The sequence below is a fragment of the Bos indicus x Bos taurus genome, chromosome 19 (assembly GCF_003369695.1).
Source record: "Bos indicus x Bos taurus breed Angus x Brahman F1 hybrid chromosome 19, Bos_hybrid_MaternalHap_v2.0, whole genome shotgun sequence".
NCBI classification, from domain to species: Eukaryota; Metazoa; Chordata; class Mammalia; order Artiodactyla; family Bovidae; genus Bos; species Bos indicus x Bos taurus.
In genome coordinates, this window is record NC_040094.1 from 22439685 (window position 1) to 22458368 (window position 18684).

The 18684-nt window shown below is 40.3% G+C and overlaps 1 protein-coding gene across 1 annotated transcript; it reads right to left on the minus strand.

Annotated features, from left to right (window-relative positions):
* Positions 1-1689: 1689 nt before the first annotated feature.
* TMIGD1 (transmembrane and immunoglobulin domain containing 1) lies at positions 1690-18330 on the minus strand. The gene is made up of 7 exons (XM_027517344.1): positions 18230-18330; positions 15382-15485; positions 13950-14228; positions 8789-9064; positions 3636-3739; positions 2653-2693; positions 1690-1806 (listed from the first exon to the last, which is right to left on the minus strand). Exons 2-7 carry the CDS (start codon positions 15461-15463, stop codon positions 1803-1805), a joined length of 786 nt encoding a protein of 261 aa, XP_027373145.1. The 5' UTR covers positions 15464-15485; positions 18230-18330; the 3' UTR covers positions 1690-1802.
* Between the last annotated feature and the right edge of the window lie 354 nt (positions 18331-18684).

The following is an 18684-nucleotide window of genomic DNA, read 5'->3' on the forward strand; positions in this document are numbered from 1 at the left end:
AAATCTGTGCACCACAGTCTTTAGCAGTGTCTGTCTCTCTCCCCATCTCATGCTGACATTTCCAAGGAAGCTAAGAGGAGCCTATCAAGAGGATGTGTCTATTTTTCTTAGAAACAAGACTGTGAAGATTTCATACATTCTGCTCATTTCTTCTCTTTACTTCTACATCAATAAAGGGGCTTTTAATCACCATCTGACAGAAGCTCTCTCTTTTTCACTGTGACACATTTAGCTACTGCAACTTTAGACAAAATAGTTTTTTCTAAGTTAGAGTGAGAACACAGCAGAGACCTCAAAGGTGCTTCTGGTAAGGGCTGGCTTTCCCCATGTGCGCGTGTGCACTACGTCACTTCAGTCGTGTCCAACTCTTTGCAACTCTACGGACTATAGCCCACCAGGCTGCTTTGTCCATGGGATTCTCCAGGCCAGAATACTGGAGTGGGTAGCCAATCCCTCTCCAGGGGATCTTCCGGACTCAGGGATTAAACGTCTCCTGCACTGAGACATTGAATGTCTCTAATGTCTCCTGCATTGCCTGGCAGGGTCTTTATCACCAGCACTACCCAGAAAGCCCTACCTCTCCCCATGACCCACCCCAGTTGTGTGGGAAAGTGAAGCAGAGATGCTTAGAGGGGAAAAAATGAAGAGAGAATGGAAGTGGGAAAAGTCAGCGATAAATGATGATAGCTGAAATTTTAGACGGAGACAGGGGTTCCCTGGTGGTCAGTGGTAAAGCCTCTGCACTTCCAGTGCAGGGGATGTGGGTTCAGTCTGTGGCAAGATCCCATGTGCTATGCAGCCAAAAATTTAAAAATAAATTAAATTGAGGTATATGAGAAGAGTGGGGCTTTTCAGGTGGCTCAGTGGTAAAGAATCCTCCTGCCAAGCGGGAGATGCAGGTTTGATCCTTGGGTGGGAAGATCCCCTGGAGAAGGAAACGGCAACCCATTCCAGTATTTTTGCCTGGGAAATCCTATGGACAGAAGAGCCTAGGGGGCTACAGTCTATGGGGTTGCAAGAGTCGGGCATAACTTAGCAACTAAACAACAACGACATATGAGAAAAGTACAGGCTGATTCAAAATAGTGCTGGATCTATGCAAAAGGGGCAAAGGATACTAGGGAAGCAAACATTCTGGCCAGCCCCTGTCCCTTGCTGTTTTCATCTTCATCACTATATAAATCTCACCAAGTTTGTGACTGTCAACCACGATAAGATGAGAAAAATAAGGACATATGCTGAGTTTTTTATAATACTGAATTCTTTCATTTAAAGGAATATCTTATATTCTGAGATTATATCATTCCTTTTTTAGTCCTAGAACATTTCTCTTTTGAAATGACAGTGAAGGTAGATATAATTAATATCACTTATGTGTTTCCTTGGCAACTTTAGAAATTGATCCCTCTATGTTGTGCCCAACTCCTGTATTTTTTTGGTAGCGTACTGATTCATGAAACCCAAATGTCTGTTAATTTCCTACCTAGAAAAATACACAATAAATGTAAATGGCTGCCAACCTTTTCAGGACAAATTTCAATTAATTAACATATCCTTCAAGGAGAAGACTTTAAAAAAATCTTACTTTTCAACCTTAACAGCTTTCTTCCTGAAAGTGTTCCGCACGTATATCAAATTAGTCTTAACAACTACTGCTAAGTGATTAATGAAACACTTCTTCAAAACCTCTGACAATTAGACAGGAGTGAATTTAATAATATCAATAAATACAGATGGGACTGCATAAATCAAGGAGGTCCTGATGCAAAACTCTTGCTGTAATAGATGGCATCTCAGTTTCCTCATCTGAAATGAATCAAGAAATTAATCATAAGGATGATCATAGCACTAAAGAAAAAAAATCAAAACAAAATCATACTCTTGATGAATAGAATGCTAGATTTTTAATTTATATTTGCTCAAAACTTTGATATAGCTCCTTGTATTTTGGCATCTAGTATTACTGCTAAAATTCTAGAAACTTTATTATCTTAGTGATTTTTTAAAAATTTGAAAATTCATACTCTGGGAAAGAATGCCTCCATTCTTTCTACCCACCGCTTAACTCAGGTATGCTGGAGCTAACAGACTAAAGGAAGCTCCAAAAAGAAGGCAGTATTTTGGATGAGGAATGTGGCTTCTGACCTGCTTGTGAAGGAGAAGGCAGCAGTGGCTTCCCCCAGGCTAAACTCTCTAGGATGCTTACACTGCATGGCAATAAAAGGCAGTTGGACATGCATTAGCCTGAAACTGCTTAAAGAGAGAGTAGGCTTGAGACCAAAAGTGGGGAGGCTCAGGAGGAAGGGGATATACGTATACAGATAGCTGATTCACTTTATTGTACAGCAGAAACGAATACAACATTGTAAAGCAATTATAGTCCAATAATAAAATTAAAAAAGCAAAACGAAAAACAAACAAACAAAAAGATCAAAGGTGTTCTCCATTCTAAGCAACCTTCCAACCTCGCCTCACCCGTCCTCTCGAGTGAAGGCAGATTCTCCTCCACCCTCCATTCTCCCCTGGACCGCTTCACCTTCTAGCACCTCCCGTCTCTGGAGGAGTTTGCCCGCGATGGGTTTTATGATGCACATTACTGACTGCTATCCATCTGCTTATGGAAAATCATTGACCCCAGCCCGGAGTACTTACAGAGCTGTTCTGCACTGAGGGCCTTGATCCTTTCTGCAGAGCTGAAAGCAAACACAACGAGGGACAATGAATTTGCTGCTGTGCTAAGGCTGATGGATAAACATTTTGAATGCCTTGAGCTGGCTCAAGGGACAGGAAACCCAAATGTCTGTTAATCTTCTATCTAGAAAAATACACCAATGCAGAGGTGGCTGTTTTCCCAGTCACCTCTGCACGGGTCTAGGTCTTATTTCTTTGGCCACATTTATCATTTTTATTTAACCTAAGAAAATGTAATTCCACACTGGCCTTTTAGAGACTTCTGCCACCTTTGCCTTCCTTTGGGACTGGATTGACTGGTAGAGTCAAAGGCATAGCTTTAACCTACGCACTCTGCATCGCGTACTCTGCATCACTCTAACCAACCAGGTTAACCATTCAGCAATTCAAACTCCAGCGCACTGCAGCCAGGGCCTGGGCTGTGTCCAAGAGGTGAGCAGCAAGTGCCATCTTTTTCACACAGATCTCTGAATCCAGAGCTGATGTGCCTCTATATTTATTTCTTGTACCAAAGGCACCATAACAACAATCAAGAGAAATTTAAAAATGGAGAAAAATCAGCCCCTACTTCTAACATTGCAACTATTTTCATTCAGGTCTGGTCCATATGTACTTCTATACTTTGTAAAGTTGTACTCATAATATAGGTACAGCTTTTATTCCCTTGAGCCGCTTCCAATTGAGATCTCATGGTAGAGAGACCAGATTGTTCAAGTATGGTTCCTGACTCTGTAGTCATTTATATCACCAGTTCTCTGCCTTTATTTAGATGACTTTATGGGAAGATTACCCTGGAGAAGAGCATGGCAACCCACTCCAATATTCTTGCCTGGAGAATCCCATAGACAGAAGAGCCTGATGGGCTACAGTTCATGGGGTCGCAAAGAGCTGGACACAACTGAAGCAACTTAGCATGCATGCACGTAGCTTAAATACTCAGATACCTTCATTATTCTTTTTCTTCTGGCAATCACTCCAAAGACCAAGGTCAGAAAGACCACAACACATGCAGCAATAATGGGTTCTATTGGTACAGTTGAGCCTTTATCTGTTGGAAATGCAAAGACAGGAAATAAGAAAGTAACATTTATATGCTTCTAATTTATGTACTCCAAGTATGTCCCAGCCATGGTGCTTTGCACTTAACATTTTGCATCTTCTTAATTAAATTTCCAAACAATTCCCAAATGTATTATCATCTTTTTTTTCACAGGTTAGGAACCAGGGGCTTTGAGAGGTTAGAATGCTTGTCCAAGGTCACAGAATTAGTAACCAGCAGAGACAGGTTTTGAATCCATTTCTTTTTGGAAGGATATAATTTATTATCTATATTATTCATATTATTAATATGAGTAACTCCCCCAAAGTCAGATCTTTTTGTGCATGATCCATAACTTTTGCCATGCAGAAAGCAGAAGTAGGCTGAAATCAATGCTTTTTCCTGTCTTTTGCAAAACCCGAATGATATTGTGAGGATTCTTTAAGGGAGAAAGAGAGAGAGGAGGTTTTAAGAGCAAGAAGAGGAAAGCTAAGGAAACTGTTGGACTAAGGAGAGAGAAGTCTGTGGGTTCCTGGAGCAGCAAGACCCTGGTAGCTGTGCTGTGATGGTGCCCCAAGCAGGACACAAGACATACAGGGTAGCTGCACGGTGCCCCTAGGGAAGAAGAACTCGTGAGCATCAGCCTTCCCAACCTTGGCAAAGAATTTCATCTCTCTCTCTAGGGCTTCCTGGATGGCGCAATAGTAAAGAATCCATCTGCCAATGCAGGAGATGCAAGAGATGTAGGTACAATCCCTGGGTCAGGAAGATCTCCTGGAGTAGGAAATGGCCACCCACTCCAGTATTTTTGCCTGGAGAATCCCATGGAGAGAGGAGCCTGATGGGCTAACAGTCCATGGGGTCGCAAAGAGTCAGACACAACTGAGTAGGCATGCACTCACACACATTACATGATATGGAAGAACAGAGAGTCTACTTTTAACTAGAACTAGGGCACCAGCTGCCTACAAGTGAAAGCCCACTCCCTATTTTGTTTTCTGAACATCTGGTAAACTCAGAGCTCTTCTGTATTATAGTACAGTGCCTGTGCTTGTACACTTCCCAAGAGCTGATGAAATATTTGAGACCTGAAAAAAAAAAGTATTGGCTCCTAAGTATGAAAATAAAGTGGCAAAATTAATCAGAACTAATAAACATTTGTGTGCTGTGTGTGTGGTGTATGTGCTCAGTCGCTCAGTCATGTTCTACTCTTTGTGATTCCACGGACTCTCACCCACCAGTCTCCTCTGTCTGTGGGATTTTCCAGGCAAGAATACATCCAGGGATTGAACCTACGTCTCTAGGGCCTCCTGCACTGGCGGGTCGATTCTTTACCACTGTACCACCTGGGAAGCCTTTAATAAATGTTTAAGCATTTATAAAATGTAACTTTGCTTCAACTATAACCCAACTGTTCAATAATAATAATGTTTAAACCACAAGAGCCAAATTAATAACTTATTTATAATAAAATTCAAAATGTATGTAAGTTTCAAATGCCCTTTCAAATTTTTAGAGCAAAAAAGTATAGGTATTACTTCATTTTAATGTAGTTGGTATGCTATGAGATGAAACTTACAAACACAAGAATGCTTAAAGTCAGCAAAGCTATTTAAATGACTCTGTCTAAGCTCCCGGATTCTGATGCCCACTGTAGGAGGGAGAAGGGCTCCAATCATGGCTATGATAAAATTTTTGGAATTTATAGGGAATAAACAGTGTGCTATCTACTGTTTAATTGAGTTTGTGCAGTGGGTGCCATCAACAGATTTTTGGTAAATGACGACTTTGCGCGAGGTGCTGTTCTTAGCCCTGCAAAAAATAGAACAAGCATGGAAGGATCCAGTCTCTGAGGATCTCATATGCTAGTAGGAGAGACAGACATTACAAGAAACAAAAACTACAGATTGAGATAGTATTTGTAAAGGACAAAGAGTCAAGAGATAGTACAATACATGAGGGATAAAAGAAAGAGACAAGGGGAAGAAGAGATTTTAGGTTAATTTCAAAGTCCAAGCCCTATACGCCTCAAGGTTATGAAATGGGGTTTATCCCTTCATAATTGTATGACACACTATTAATTTTTTAATAGTATTTTTTAAATGTCTTTGCCCAGTTTATTTACTGATTGATTTAATTTTATTTTTTGGCCACATGGATCCACATGGCCATGGGATCTCAATTCCCCAACCAAGTATCCAACCCATGCCCCCTTCAGAGGAAGCATGGAGTCTTAACCATTGGCCCACCAGGGAAGTCCTACTATTTACCTTTTAATCGTTTTCTTCTCTATTATGTGTCTAGTTCTGGTTCCGGATAATTTTAGAGAGTAGATTAAGCATCTTTTACTCTTGCTCCCTTTTGGTTGTTGCTAATAATTATCCTTATGAGGGTATGGGTAGCATTAACCCTCTGGAGAAGCTCTGTTCAGCTGGACTCCTTGAAAGCCCTGACTCTGTAACAGCCATCCCTGGGATACACCAAAAGACCTCTTACGGGGGATACCTTGTACTTGTAGTGAGTTCCAATGAAAGATGTCAAAATGAAGGGGAGGCAAAGGGGGACAATTGGGGAAAAAAATCAGAAATCAGCCACTGATCGGAATGTTTTTACCAAGCTGAATAACATGGAGCCACACATAACAGCTTTTACTCCATACACAAACCTGAAACTAACTGCCTGACCCACTGGCTCATTCTGGATTCCAAGTTTCTGTTGAAAGTGAGTCTGGCAAATGTAACTGCATCTCTTGCCTTCACTCTCTTATTTATAACCAGATCTGGTATTCTCCCCCTCCCCAACCCCGTGCATATTCATTATGGTAAAATAATCTCAACATGTGGCTAAAGTCCTGTGCTCAAGAAAAGATCCATGATGTCATTTCCCACTTTGCACGGCCTCATTTAGAAACTACCCCCACTGAGCCATGAAGCTAGAAGAGCTCATGGCAAACCTGGCGTTTTGCCTGGGCACCATCAGCAGAGCGCTTCTGCTCCTTGGGCACCCGACAGCCAGGGAAGTCATAAAGCAGCAAGAAATCAGAAAAGCCAGTTGGTTTGGAAGTGCTCCACCCAAAACAGGATACCGCCCACCTGAAAGCTAATTTGCCAAGCTGGCATCCTGCTTGCCGCACAAGCTGCCTTTTTAATGTGACATGGAGCAATTATGATTCCTTTTTAATCAAGAGTTTGTGGGTTTGGTTTTTAAAGGAAATAGCCCCTGGGAATACTGTCACTGTTTCACAGAACAAATTACTGAACGTACCAATAATCACAGTGATGGGCATTCAATTGGCAGCCCTTCCTCCTCACCATCCGTTCTATTGGTAGCCCAGTAAGAATCCCTATGGTTACATGACCAACAGGGGTTCATTTGATTTCCTGAGGCCTGGCAAGAAAGACAGTGAGGGGGCACAGGGAGGCAGGTGACAAAGAGAATCACGTTCTATCAAGATACAGGAGCCTCAGCTTGTTTGACTGCTTCTAGCATCCTGGCCCCAGACCAGGAAATGTGTGCATGAGCATTTTATCCATCTGCCCCACCAGGTATCTTGCCTTTCTCTTTCTGTATGAAGGAGAAATATGAGGACTGCAAAACACTTGGCACTTTATTTCTTCCTTGTTATCGCAGAGGTCATAAACCTGGGTAGGGAAAGCATGAAGCCAAGAGAAAGAACCTGTTTCCCACCATTCTCCCCCTCTCCCTCTTCTGATTGGTCTATAGGGTACATTTCAGAGTTAGGAGTGATTTTACAGATCCATTTTCTTATCTAGTTAGTATCTTTTTTTTTCTCTATGTGTTTATGACTTCTCTCCTGTTTTTCGTTAAGTTGTTAACTCAAAATTCAATTCCTACAAAGCTTTTGCCCAGGAAAATTCACAGAAATACTCCTCCAGAAAGCCAAGCAGATATATCTTCTACTACTTGATTCTAGAAAAGAGCCTTTGCTCAAAAAGCAGTATCCTATCTGGAATGGGAATAATTCCGCTAAAAAAAAGGACGAGAATTCCTGGGGTGGAGATAATTTTCCAAAGAAAATTCTAGCTACTAATCATAATGGCCATCATTATTTGTTGTCACACAAAAATATATTTACTGAGTATCTGAGTTTTGTACTGTGCTGTGAAAGTGTTAGTCGTTCAGTCATGTCCAACTCTCTGCGACCTTATGGACTGTACCAGGCTCCTCTGTCCATGGAATTCTCCAGGCAAGAATATTGGAGTGGGTGGCCATTCCCTTCTCCAGGGGATCTTTCCGGCCCAGGGATTGAACCTGGATCTCCTGCACTGCAGGCAGATTCTTTACTGCCTGAGCCACGAGGGAAGCCCTTTGTACTATGATAGATATTACTTAAAAAGAGTGTTACCTTTATGGATGGACCTAGAGAGTATTATGCTCTCTGTCCATTTGACAGATAAATACTGTATGCTACCTCTTATATGTGGAATAAAAATAAATGAATGTATAAAACAAAACAGAAACAGACTCACAGATAGAGAAAACAGACTAGTGTATACCAGTGAGGAGAGGGAAGAATGGAGAAGCAGGATAGAGGTAGAGGATTATGAGATACAAACTCTGTGTAAACAGGAAGGTACATTGTTCAACAGGGGCTCCCCAGGTGGCACAGTGGCAAAGAATCCTCCTGCCAGTGCAGGAGATGCCAGAGACTCCCTGGGTGGGCAAGATCTCCTGCAGGAGGAAATGGCAACCCACTTCAGTATTCTTGCCAGGGAAATCCTGTGGACAGAGGAGCCTGGCGTACCACAGTCCATGGGATCGTGTAAGAGTCAGACAGGACTAAGCACACACACACATATTGTACAACACAGGAAAATATAGCCATTGTTCTGTGGCAATATTTGTGAAATAATATATATTTAATTATATATAATATTATATATAAAGAATATATAATAAAGAATAATAACATTCTGTGTAATAATGTGAAAGGGAGTATCATTTATAAAAATACTATATCACCACGCATTACACCTGAAACTAACATAGTATTGTAAATCAACTATATTTCAGTAAATAAATAAACGAGAGAGTTACCTTTGACAATAAGGTGAAAGTCCTTGGTCTTTGTTTCTATCAATGAATTGGCAATACAGCTGTAAGTCCCATTGTCGGATTTCTTGACTTTGGTGATCGACAATTGAAAGTACTCGCTTGTCTGTTGGATTTGGTGATGGTTCTCTAAGTTCAAGATGCCATTGTTTTTATACCACATCATCTGAGCCTGGGGGTTGGATTTCACATTGCAAACCAACTTCACATCACTGCCTTCCTCAGCTGTTTGGAAGTCATTTCCACTTAGGAGAGGAGGAACTGCAAGATTGAAACATTTAGGTTTAGTTAGCAGATAAGCATTATTGTCAGCAGTCAAGATCTTCCTTCTGTCTATCTCATTCATTTTACAAACATTTATTGAGCACCTACCGTATGCCAAGCACTGGGCTAGGAACCAGGAATACAATGGTAAATAACATCCATCCATCCTCTTTTTCTTTTTTGGCCGTACCACATAGGATGTGGGATCTTAGTTCCCCGACCAGGGATCAAGCCTGCATCTGCTGTATTGGTAGCATGGAGTCTTTACTACTGGACAGCCAGGGAAATTGCATACATCCATTTTCAAATTTAAAAGAGCTTTTAATGTGGTGGGGAAGATAAACAATGAAACAAATGCATATAAACACGAATCTCTGTCAAGGAGATGATTTGTAACACATGGAAGCATATAAGCCTTGAGACTTTGCTGAGAACTAATATTAAAAACCAATCTGTGCTATTTTGGGATAAAATAGTGTAATATTAAGAAAGCAGGTGCTGCAGTGAACCCCAATTCTACCTACATTACTTACTGTGACCTAGAGAAAGCTACCTAACTGTAAAGTAACTGCTTAGTTTTCTCATCTAAAAAGTGGGATAACACCTTACTAGATGCTGTGAAGATGAAAGGACAGAATGCCTGTGAAGAACTTACCGCAATGCTAGTTACTATTATTATTGTGGTGGTGGAAGAGGTGGGGCGGTTTGAGGGCTCCTCACACCCTCTATTTTTCCCTTGTATGTGATCACACTTGCCCTAACCACAGATTTACCAATGCATATTTGCATTTCCACAATGATCTTCCAGAAATAATTTTCTTCTCTCAGAAGGCACTCCAGTTGTGGCAACTCTGGCATCAATGAAAGGTGAGCGTGACCTTGAGCCCCTCTCATCCCTCTGTGTGAATGACTTCCTTTTTTTTTAAGTCTTTATTGAATCAGTTACAATATTGCTTCTGTCTTATGCTTTGGTTTTTTGGCCACAAGGCATGTAGGATCTTAGCTCCCCAACCAGGGAGTTCCCTATAAGCAACTTCTTATTCCCTTCATGATAAGGACATCTGTAGACCCATATGTCAAACACATTTTTCTTCACCAAATAATTCCAACCCTTACTCCCACCAGTGTTTTTCAACATCTAGAGGGAGAAATGGCCAAGCTGAGCCTCCCCTCTTGCATGCCCCTTGCAATTTTTTGGCCAAGGTACAGAAGAGTAATAAAATGCATGAAAAGTGGTTGGATTGCTGGGTCATATGATAGCTCTATTTTCAGTTTTTTAAGGAAACTCCATATGTTCTCCACAGTGACTGTATCAATTTACATTCCCATCAACTGTGCAAGAGGGTTCCCTTTTCTCCACATCCTCTCTAGCATTCATTGTAGATATTTTAATGATGGCCGTTCTGACCTATGTGAGGTGATACCCCGTTGTAGTTTTGACTTGCATTTCTCTAATAATCAGTGATGCCGGGCATCTTTTTTTTCATGTGACTCTTGGCCATTTGTATATCTTCTTCAAAGAGATGTCTATTTAGGCCTTTTCCCTGTTTTTTGATTGGCTTGTTTGTTTTGTTGATATTGAGCTCCATGAGCTGTTTGTATATTTTGGAGACTAATCCTTTGTCAGTTGCTTCATTTGTAACTATTTACTCCCATTCTGAGTGTTATCTTTTTTTCCTCATTTCTGGGTTCCTTTGCTGTTCAAAAGCTTTTCAGGGCAGGAATAGAGATGAAGATGTGGAGAAGGGGTATGTGGACAAAGGATGGGAGGAGGAGGGTGGGATGAACTGGGAGATTAGGACTGACATATATACACTACCATGTGTAAAATAGGTAACTAGTGGGAACCTGCCGTGTAGCACTGGGAGCTCAACTCTGTGGTCTGTGATGACCTGGGGGGTGGGATAGAGAATGGGGTGGGAGGGAGACCCAAGGGGGAGGGGATATAAGTATACATATAGCGAATTCACTTCACTGTACAGCAGAAACTAACATAACACTGTAAAGCAATTACACTCCAATAAAAAATGCACGAAAAGTGGGCAGTAGGAAAGAGACAGAGGCAGAGAATGTGGGGAAAAAGGAGCTTGTATAATCTGCACGCTGAATAATTAGACCCTAAGTAGGCTGTGTTATTAATAACTCTCTCAGAAGAATGACATTTTGTTGCTCTTTGGAATGTGCTTGAATTCTGTATCCATGTCCAACAAGGATGTTATATGGTATTCAGATATGTAGGAAGCTGTGAATAGAGAACATGATGGCCAGCTATACCAGTTCCACTTATGGACAGGTCCTATTAGTTGTTCCTTTTTATTTAACTATTTTAAATGAATTTTAAAGCACATCAGCTCTACATCATGTTCCCTTTTAAAATTATTAGTACATTTCAGATAAAGTTAAGGTCCTCCTTGACTCCATCCTGGTCACTTCCTGACTCCCCAGAGATACCCAGTGCTGAGTTTCAATGTAAATGCTTGCAGATCTTTTTTTTAAAAATATTGTTTTAAAAATACATATGATATACCCATAGGAAATGTATTGGTTTAGAAGGGTGAGAGGGATTTACACAAAAAACTTCATTCTCTCAATAACTTGCATACATTGAGAGATATTCATGTTGAACCACAGAGTTCTAGCCCATTGCTTTTAGAGTGTTATAGTATAATATCTGACTCCTTACTCATTTTATTTTGATGGGCATCAGGTTATTCTCATTTTTAAAATGCTAAACAATGCCTCAGTAATCATCCTTGTCTATGTCTTTTTGTGCATATGTGCATGTATTTCTCCAGGGTTAACTAACATCTCAAAGCATATATGCTGGGTGTTAGGGCAGGTGCACTTTAAATTTTGATGGATATTGCAAAAGAGGTGGTTTCAATTTATACTTTCAGCAATAACATATAAAAGAAGCTTCTGAACATCCTCCACTAAATAGTGTATTATGAAGCTTCCATTTAGTTCTCAGCTGCCATTTAGAACAATAATCCATAATACTTCCTCAAGATTGTACATGATATTCTTGCCACTTTATGACCTCATTTTGATTTATTGATTGATGAATTTATGTCAGCTATTGTCACGATGAATCACTGACCAATTTTTTTATATATGTGCAACAATGATATTTAAGACATTATTATAAAGATAATATTAAATACAGAATCAGGCTGGAAAACTGAAAATCATTTCTTTAAGCCACTGGATCATATTATCAGCATTTCTACTGTGTCTCTATTAAGAAGGTACAATGGGAAGAGCACTGGATTAGGAGACTGGGGATTTTGTGTTCTGTTCTCAGCCCCAGATGTGATCATTAGGGCTCTCATTCTGGGCCTCAGTTTCCTCATCTGTCATTTTATAAGGATTTCAAAACCTCCAAGGTAACCCTGATAGTCTTGGATTCTAACAAAGTTGTCAAGGGATAGCTTATTAAAAATCACATTTTATTGGGACTTCTCTGGTAGTCCAATGGTTAAGACTGTGCTCCCAATACAGAGGGAACAGGTTTGATCCCTGGCCAGGAAACTAAGATCCTATGTGGTGAAAAAAAAATCAGAGTTTATTTCCTATATTCATAGAAAATAAAAGCTCCTTTGCTCAGGAACGTGTAAGTGATTCATTCTGAAAGCTTCAGGATGCCAGCAGATTCTGGGCCTGAATTCCTTGTCATTTTCTCCACCCTTTCACCTCAGGAGCAATGGCATCAATTTTTCACAGAAAAGTTTGCTGAGCTCATGGGATCAAGTAGCTTTGACTTTTTATTACCAGGTTCCCAGTCCAGAGCTTTTCCTACCAGACCATGTCATATTATTACCCTTACTCACATCACCCCTCACCACATCAGCCACACCTGCCTCACATAGATCCAGTTTTCCACCCAAACCACCTAAAAGCTCATCTCCATGAACGTATTCAAAGGACCCAACTTCAGATAGTTCCACCAATGGGTTACCAATACCTGTAACCCAACCATCAACAAGTTTCACCTCTGAGAGTTTAAGGTGATGCTAAAAGATCCCCAACGGGTATTTTTCTAAGTAGAACACAAACACTAGAAACCACAAAGGAAAAGATTGGTAATTTTAAATATGTAAACATTTAAAATTTCAATATAGCAAAAAAAGTCTTTTAGAATGCCCAAAATAAACAGAAGAAATACTTGTATTGTAATTTGAAACAAAAATGGCTAATTTCCTTAATGTATTGGATTGGCCAAAATGTTTTGCCAACATCTTACCAAAAAATCCAAATGACACTTTTGGCCAATCCGGTACAAAGCCCTTAAACAAATCAATAAGAAAAAGGCAAATAACCAAATAGAAACATGGGTAGAGTACATTAACAGGCATTTCATAGGAAAGAGACATGAAAAGCTAATGCTTTCGTGAAAAGGTGAACACCCTCATTTTTAATTTAGAATATGAAAGTAAAATTTCAAATCAGGCTGGCAGATTCTTAGATTTTGAGGATGCTCAGGCTCGTGACAATATGGGGAATAGGTATTCTTCCGCGTTGTTTTGGGGTCATAAATAGGGCAGTTTGGCAAATGTTAAAATACGCATGCTCTTAAGGTCTTCCCTGGTGGTCGAGCAGTTGAGAATACACCTCCTGATGTAGAGGACTCGGGTTTGATTCCTGATCAGGGAACTAAGATCTCACATGCCATGGGGAAACTAAGCCCATGCGCCTGCAGTTACTGAGCCCAAACTCTAAAATGCATGCACTGCAGCTAGAGAAAGCCCATGCACTACAATGAAGACCCAGTGCAGCCAATATATTTACACACACACACATCCTCTTTAGACAGCAGTTTCATCTACTACTTAGTGTAGTACAGACCACACAGACTGATAGCCGTCTCTTTCCCCTCACTCACAAGTGACGTTCAGCACCACTGAGATGGACACCGACTGATTCCTCTGCAGCTTGCAGGTAAAGGTGATGCCGTTGTCATCTTCACTGATGCCCGAGACACAGACAGAGCTGGAGTTGATTTTGTTTCCAGACTTCAAATCCACTCTCCCATCTTCGCGGTACCAGAGAAGTTCTTCATCTCGGATGTGGTTTTGAACAGCACATTTCAGAGATTCTTGGAGGCCAGGCTCAGTGTCCAGAATATAGTTTTCAGTTTTACCATTCACACTTAAAACAGAACCTGGGAGTGCAGGAAGAGACTATTAAGATAGAGTGAACAATCTAAATGGCTATCATTAGAGAACTGGCTAAATAAATTCTGTTACATCAGTACAATGAAATGCTCTGCAACAATTACAAACAGCCATATTGATTTATGTGATTTTACAAGGAAAAAAATTGATAATGAACTATAATTTAAAAAAAAAAAGGTTGAAATGATGGTTACCAAATGTTGCTGCACGTGGGAATCATCTACCTAGCTCCCAGCCCTAGACATTCTGATTAATTAGTATTAGTGTAACCTGGGCATTGGGGGGGGGGGGGGGGGGCGGGGTTTAAAAAGTCTCCAGGTGATTCTAATATGCAGTGTAGTTTGAGAACCACTGGGTTAGAGAACAATATGTATGGAATTGTCCCATTTATACATACACACACTCTCTCTCTCTCTCTTTCTTTCATATATATAAAACCTGGAAGAATACACATCAAAACATTGAGTAGTTATCTCTTAATGATGGGATTTTATTTTTCTTTATTCTTTTCTATATTTCCTAACTTATGTTACAATAACTGCTTATTACTTTTTAAATCAGGAAGGAAAAGATTTCTTTCAGGATGGGGTGGGGAACAAATGCAGAAAAGATTTTCATGTAAGTGGTATGCTCAAATAAACAGCAGAGATTTATTTTAAATAAGATTAGTGAAAGAAAGTGAAAGTCACTCAATCGTGTCCTACTCTTTGCGACCCCATGGAGCATACAGTCCATGGGTTTCTCCAGACCAGAATACTGGAGTGGGTAGTTGTTCGCTTCTCCAGGGGATCTTCCCAACCCAGGGATCGAATCCAGGTCTCCCACCTTGCAGGTGGATTCTTACCAGCTGAGCCACCCGGGAAGCCCAAATATAATTAGTCATGAAATACGCTAAAATGTGGGAAAATTCTGGCTGTGGCTCTGAAGAGAAGAAAATATTTCACCCAGTCTTCTACTGTTAGAACCATGAAAACAGTTTTCCATTTAATTTTTCACTATTTTATCTGACTTCTCTACTCTGAACCATACCATCTGTGTAATCCTTCCAGTTTGGATTTTCTCTTTTCCCAATTCCCTTGATCATTTTATAAACTGAAATTTTCTTTATTTAAGTAGAAGCCCCAAAGAATATTAACTTACTTGTCATCACATGTGGCAGAAATAGAATCATTAAGAGAAGAAATCTGCATCTTTGTATCAGGCCGCTGGTTTTCTGTGCCATCTTTAATGAATTTACGTCTGATCTGCCAGGGGAAAAAGGGAGCAGTTGGTTCTGCACTTTGGTCAACAGTGAGCTTATGAACCTTCCTCTTGTCTATTATATATTTAAAATAAAAAGTCCCAGATGAGTCATTCCAGTTATAACGGTACTATTTCTAGTTTTTAATTAAACAATCCTGTTCTGACTACTAAGTTCAAAGTACTCCTAGTATTCAGGGTTTTTTTTTTTTAAGACAGCAAAAAAAGGAAACCACAAGGAAATAGACTATGGGATAGAGGGCAGCTACAGAGCAAGCCCTGGGGAAGGAAAAACTAGTCTTTCCTAGACAGACTGGTTTTTAAAAAAAAATTATTTATTTTTTTATTGAAGGATAATTGCTTTACAGAATTTTGTTGGTTTCTGTCAAACCTCAACATGAATCAGCAATAGGTATACACATATCCCCTCCCTTTTGAATCCCCCTCCCATCTGCCTCCTCACCCCACCCCTTTTGATTGATACAGAGCCCCTGTTTGAGTTTCCTGAGCCATACAGCAAATTCCCATTGACTATCTATTTTACATATGGTAACGTAAGTTTCCATGTTACTCTTTCCATACATCTCACCCTCTCCTGTTAGAATGTCATTTTAACACAAAGAGAAATGAAATTTACTTTCTTCTCAGATGGGCCCTACTGCACAAAGTCATTCTGATCTTGAAAGGCTTTCTTGACTCGTTCTTGGTAAAGTTGCTCTCTGCTAATAGACGGCTTTTGAGACTTTCCAGATCCCGTAGATTCAAACAGTTTGTGCCTTAGGAAAGACTAAATTCTGACACAGCTTCTAGTCTTAAACCACATTCATCGGTTTTCCTGCTTCCTTCCACTCCGTCTTCCCATCCCTCTCTCTTGACCCAGTATAGGCTAAAAATAAGTAACGAAGTTCTCTTTTCTCCCTTCTGTGTTTTTGCTGCTGTCATCCTCGCCTAAAGATACTCCCTGCTTCCATCTGGGAGAAACACGTATTTATCACTTCCTTTCAAGAGGACCACTAAAAATACAGTAGCAACACACATGGAATGTTTTCTAAGCAACAGACATTGTGCTAAACACTTTACATACATTTATTTCAGTATTTCAATCTCAGTTAAGCCCCTGACAACCGTTTTTAGGTCATTTCTAAAGGTCTGGAGAGATTATATAACTTGACATTTGGTAAAATTATATCATCTGTAAGTATTAGGGTCAGGATTCTAACCCAGGACTCCTAAGGCAATGTTCTTAACCAATCTGCTGCCAATGTGAATATTTTCTTCCTTTAAGGCAGAGGAAAGGGTGGGACAAATTGAGAGAGTAGCATTGAAACATATACATCACCATATGTAAAATAGATAGCTAGCGGGAAGTTGTTGTATAACACAGGGAGCTCAACCCAATGCTCTGTGACAAGCCACAAGGGTGGGATGGATGAGGAGTGGGAGGGAGGTTCAAAGGCAAGGGGACATGTGTATACTGATGGCTGATTCATGTTGTTGTATGGCAGAAACCAACACAACATTTTGAAGCAATTATCCTCAAATTCAAAAAAAAATTTTTTTTAAATCAAAGGAATTGCTGTTGGGTCTTCCCTGGCTGTCCAGTGGTTAAGACCCTGTGCTTCCAATGTGGTGGGGGTCGGGGGGGGCCCTACAGGTTAAATTCCTGGTTGGGGACCTATGATCCCACATGCTGTGTGGCCAAAAAACGAAAATAGAAAGAGGCCACTGTTAATCCTTTCTGGTCCCTAGCCCCTCCACGGGCCTTAGCAGCTTGGAGTTTTGTTCTCCTTACACAAATATTAACCTTTAAGAGCTGGAACGCACCTAGGACACTTGGGGACTGGGTCTGCTCCTCCCCATCCCAGGCCTGTCCTGACAGGAGCAAGTTTCGTTCCTGCCAGGTTCAAGCTGGCAAGCTTGCATCAATCTTTCAGTAAGATGATATTGGAACTAATATTGATTCTTTTGTCATTTAAAAAATTTTCCAGTAAGATTTCTATCACGGCACTCTTAACAGTGATGATCTCAGAGTCTGGTAATTAACAGAGTTTTCTCAAGCACTACCCACTATAGGTACTTAATAAAAACTGAGAGTGTGGGCTTCTGGGAAGACCTCACCCTACCCTTTTAAGGAAGAAGACGGCTGTCTCCCTCTCCCTCCTGCCCCATTAAGACAGCAACTTTTCAAAATGAATTTCCCCCACTTGACTTGTTTTTAATTTTAATTTTCATGACACTCTACTTTCTATACAAGGCAAAGTCTTACCACTTAACTGCTGAGCTCTGAAAAACTGACTTCCGTGGCCAGTCGTTCCTCCATCTGGGAACCCTGACCTCTTTTCCTGTTGCCATGTTTATAATACTTGAATTTGAACACTTTATGACAGTAGGGTCCAGTAAGTCAGATACATTGGGTTCAAAGTCTGTTTCTCTTTGTGGGTTCTTAGAGAAGACAGTAATTGGGAAAGGCATCTTTTTGAGATCTAAGTTCTTCTGTGTACTTACATTACTGGGTGGGGCCAGATATTACTAACAGGGATGTAATTGTTCCAAGAAAGCCTGACCTTGTGCAAAAATGTGTAGCACATCTTATTGATGCTGTCATGCTCAGAGTTAGGTGGCTGCACTTGATAATGGACAACTTCAGAATTGTAATGGAGCAAGTCCAAAGGGAGGTTTCATTTTCATGGTAGCTAAAACATTTGAAGATTCCACACAACTTAAATAATGCTGGAAAAATATTACTTACCATTGGCAACGCAAGTACAAGCCATACTGAGGCAGCTATGGCCAGGAAAGTCTTATCCCTCTGAGGCTCTCAACTGCGAATCCTTGCTTTGCACTTTCAAGAATTAGCTGTTTGAAGATAACATTTTTTAATTGGTTAAAAATATGTATGTTTCTATAATAACTGGATAAATATTCAGTTATTTCCATTGACAGATGATCATAATGATTGATTAGGAAAAACAGCTTTCCTGGAGGCTATTTGAACATCTCTGATGTGGTATAATACTATTACATTCAAATTTCTTGAAGTTTTATTTTTAAAAGTTTATTATAAAAATGTTAAATGAAGTGAAGTGAAGTCATTCAGTTGTGTCTGACTCTTTGCAACCCCATGGACTGTAGCTTACAAGGCTCCTCTGTCCATGGAATTTTCCAGGCAAGAGTACTGGAGTGGGTTGCCATTTCCTTCTCCAG

Coding starts and splice junctions, on each gene's coding strand:
- TMIGD1 (XM_027517344.1), bottom strand. CDS start 15,463: ATGGCACAGAAAACCAGCGGCCTGATACAAAGATGCAGATTTCTTCTC. Junction 3,740..8,788: donor CTTTCACCTTATTGTCAAAG/GTAACTCTCTCG, acceptor CATTTCCAACAG/ATAAAGGCTCAACTGTACCA. Junction 2,694..3,635: donor GAAGAAAAAGAATAATGAAG/GTATCTGAGTAT, acceptor GTTTGCTTTCAG/CTCTGCAGAAAGGATCAAGG.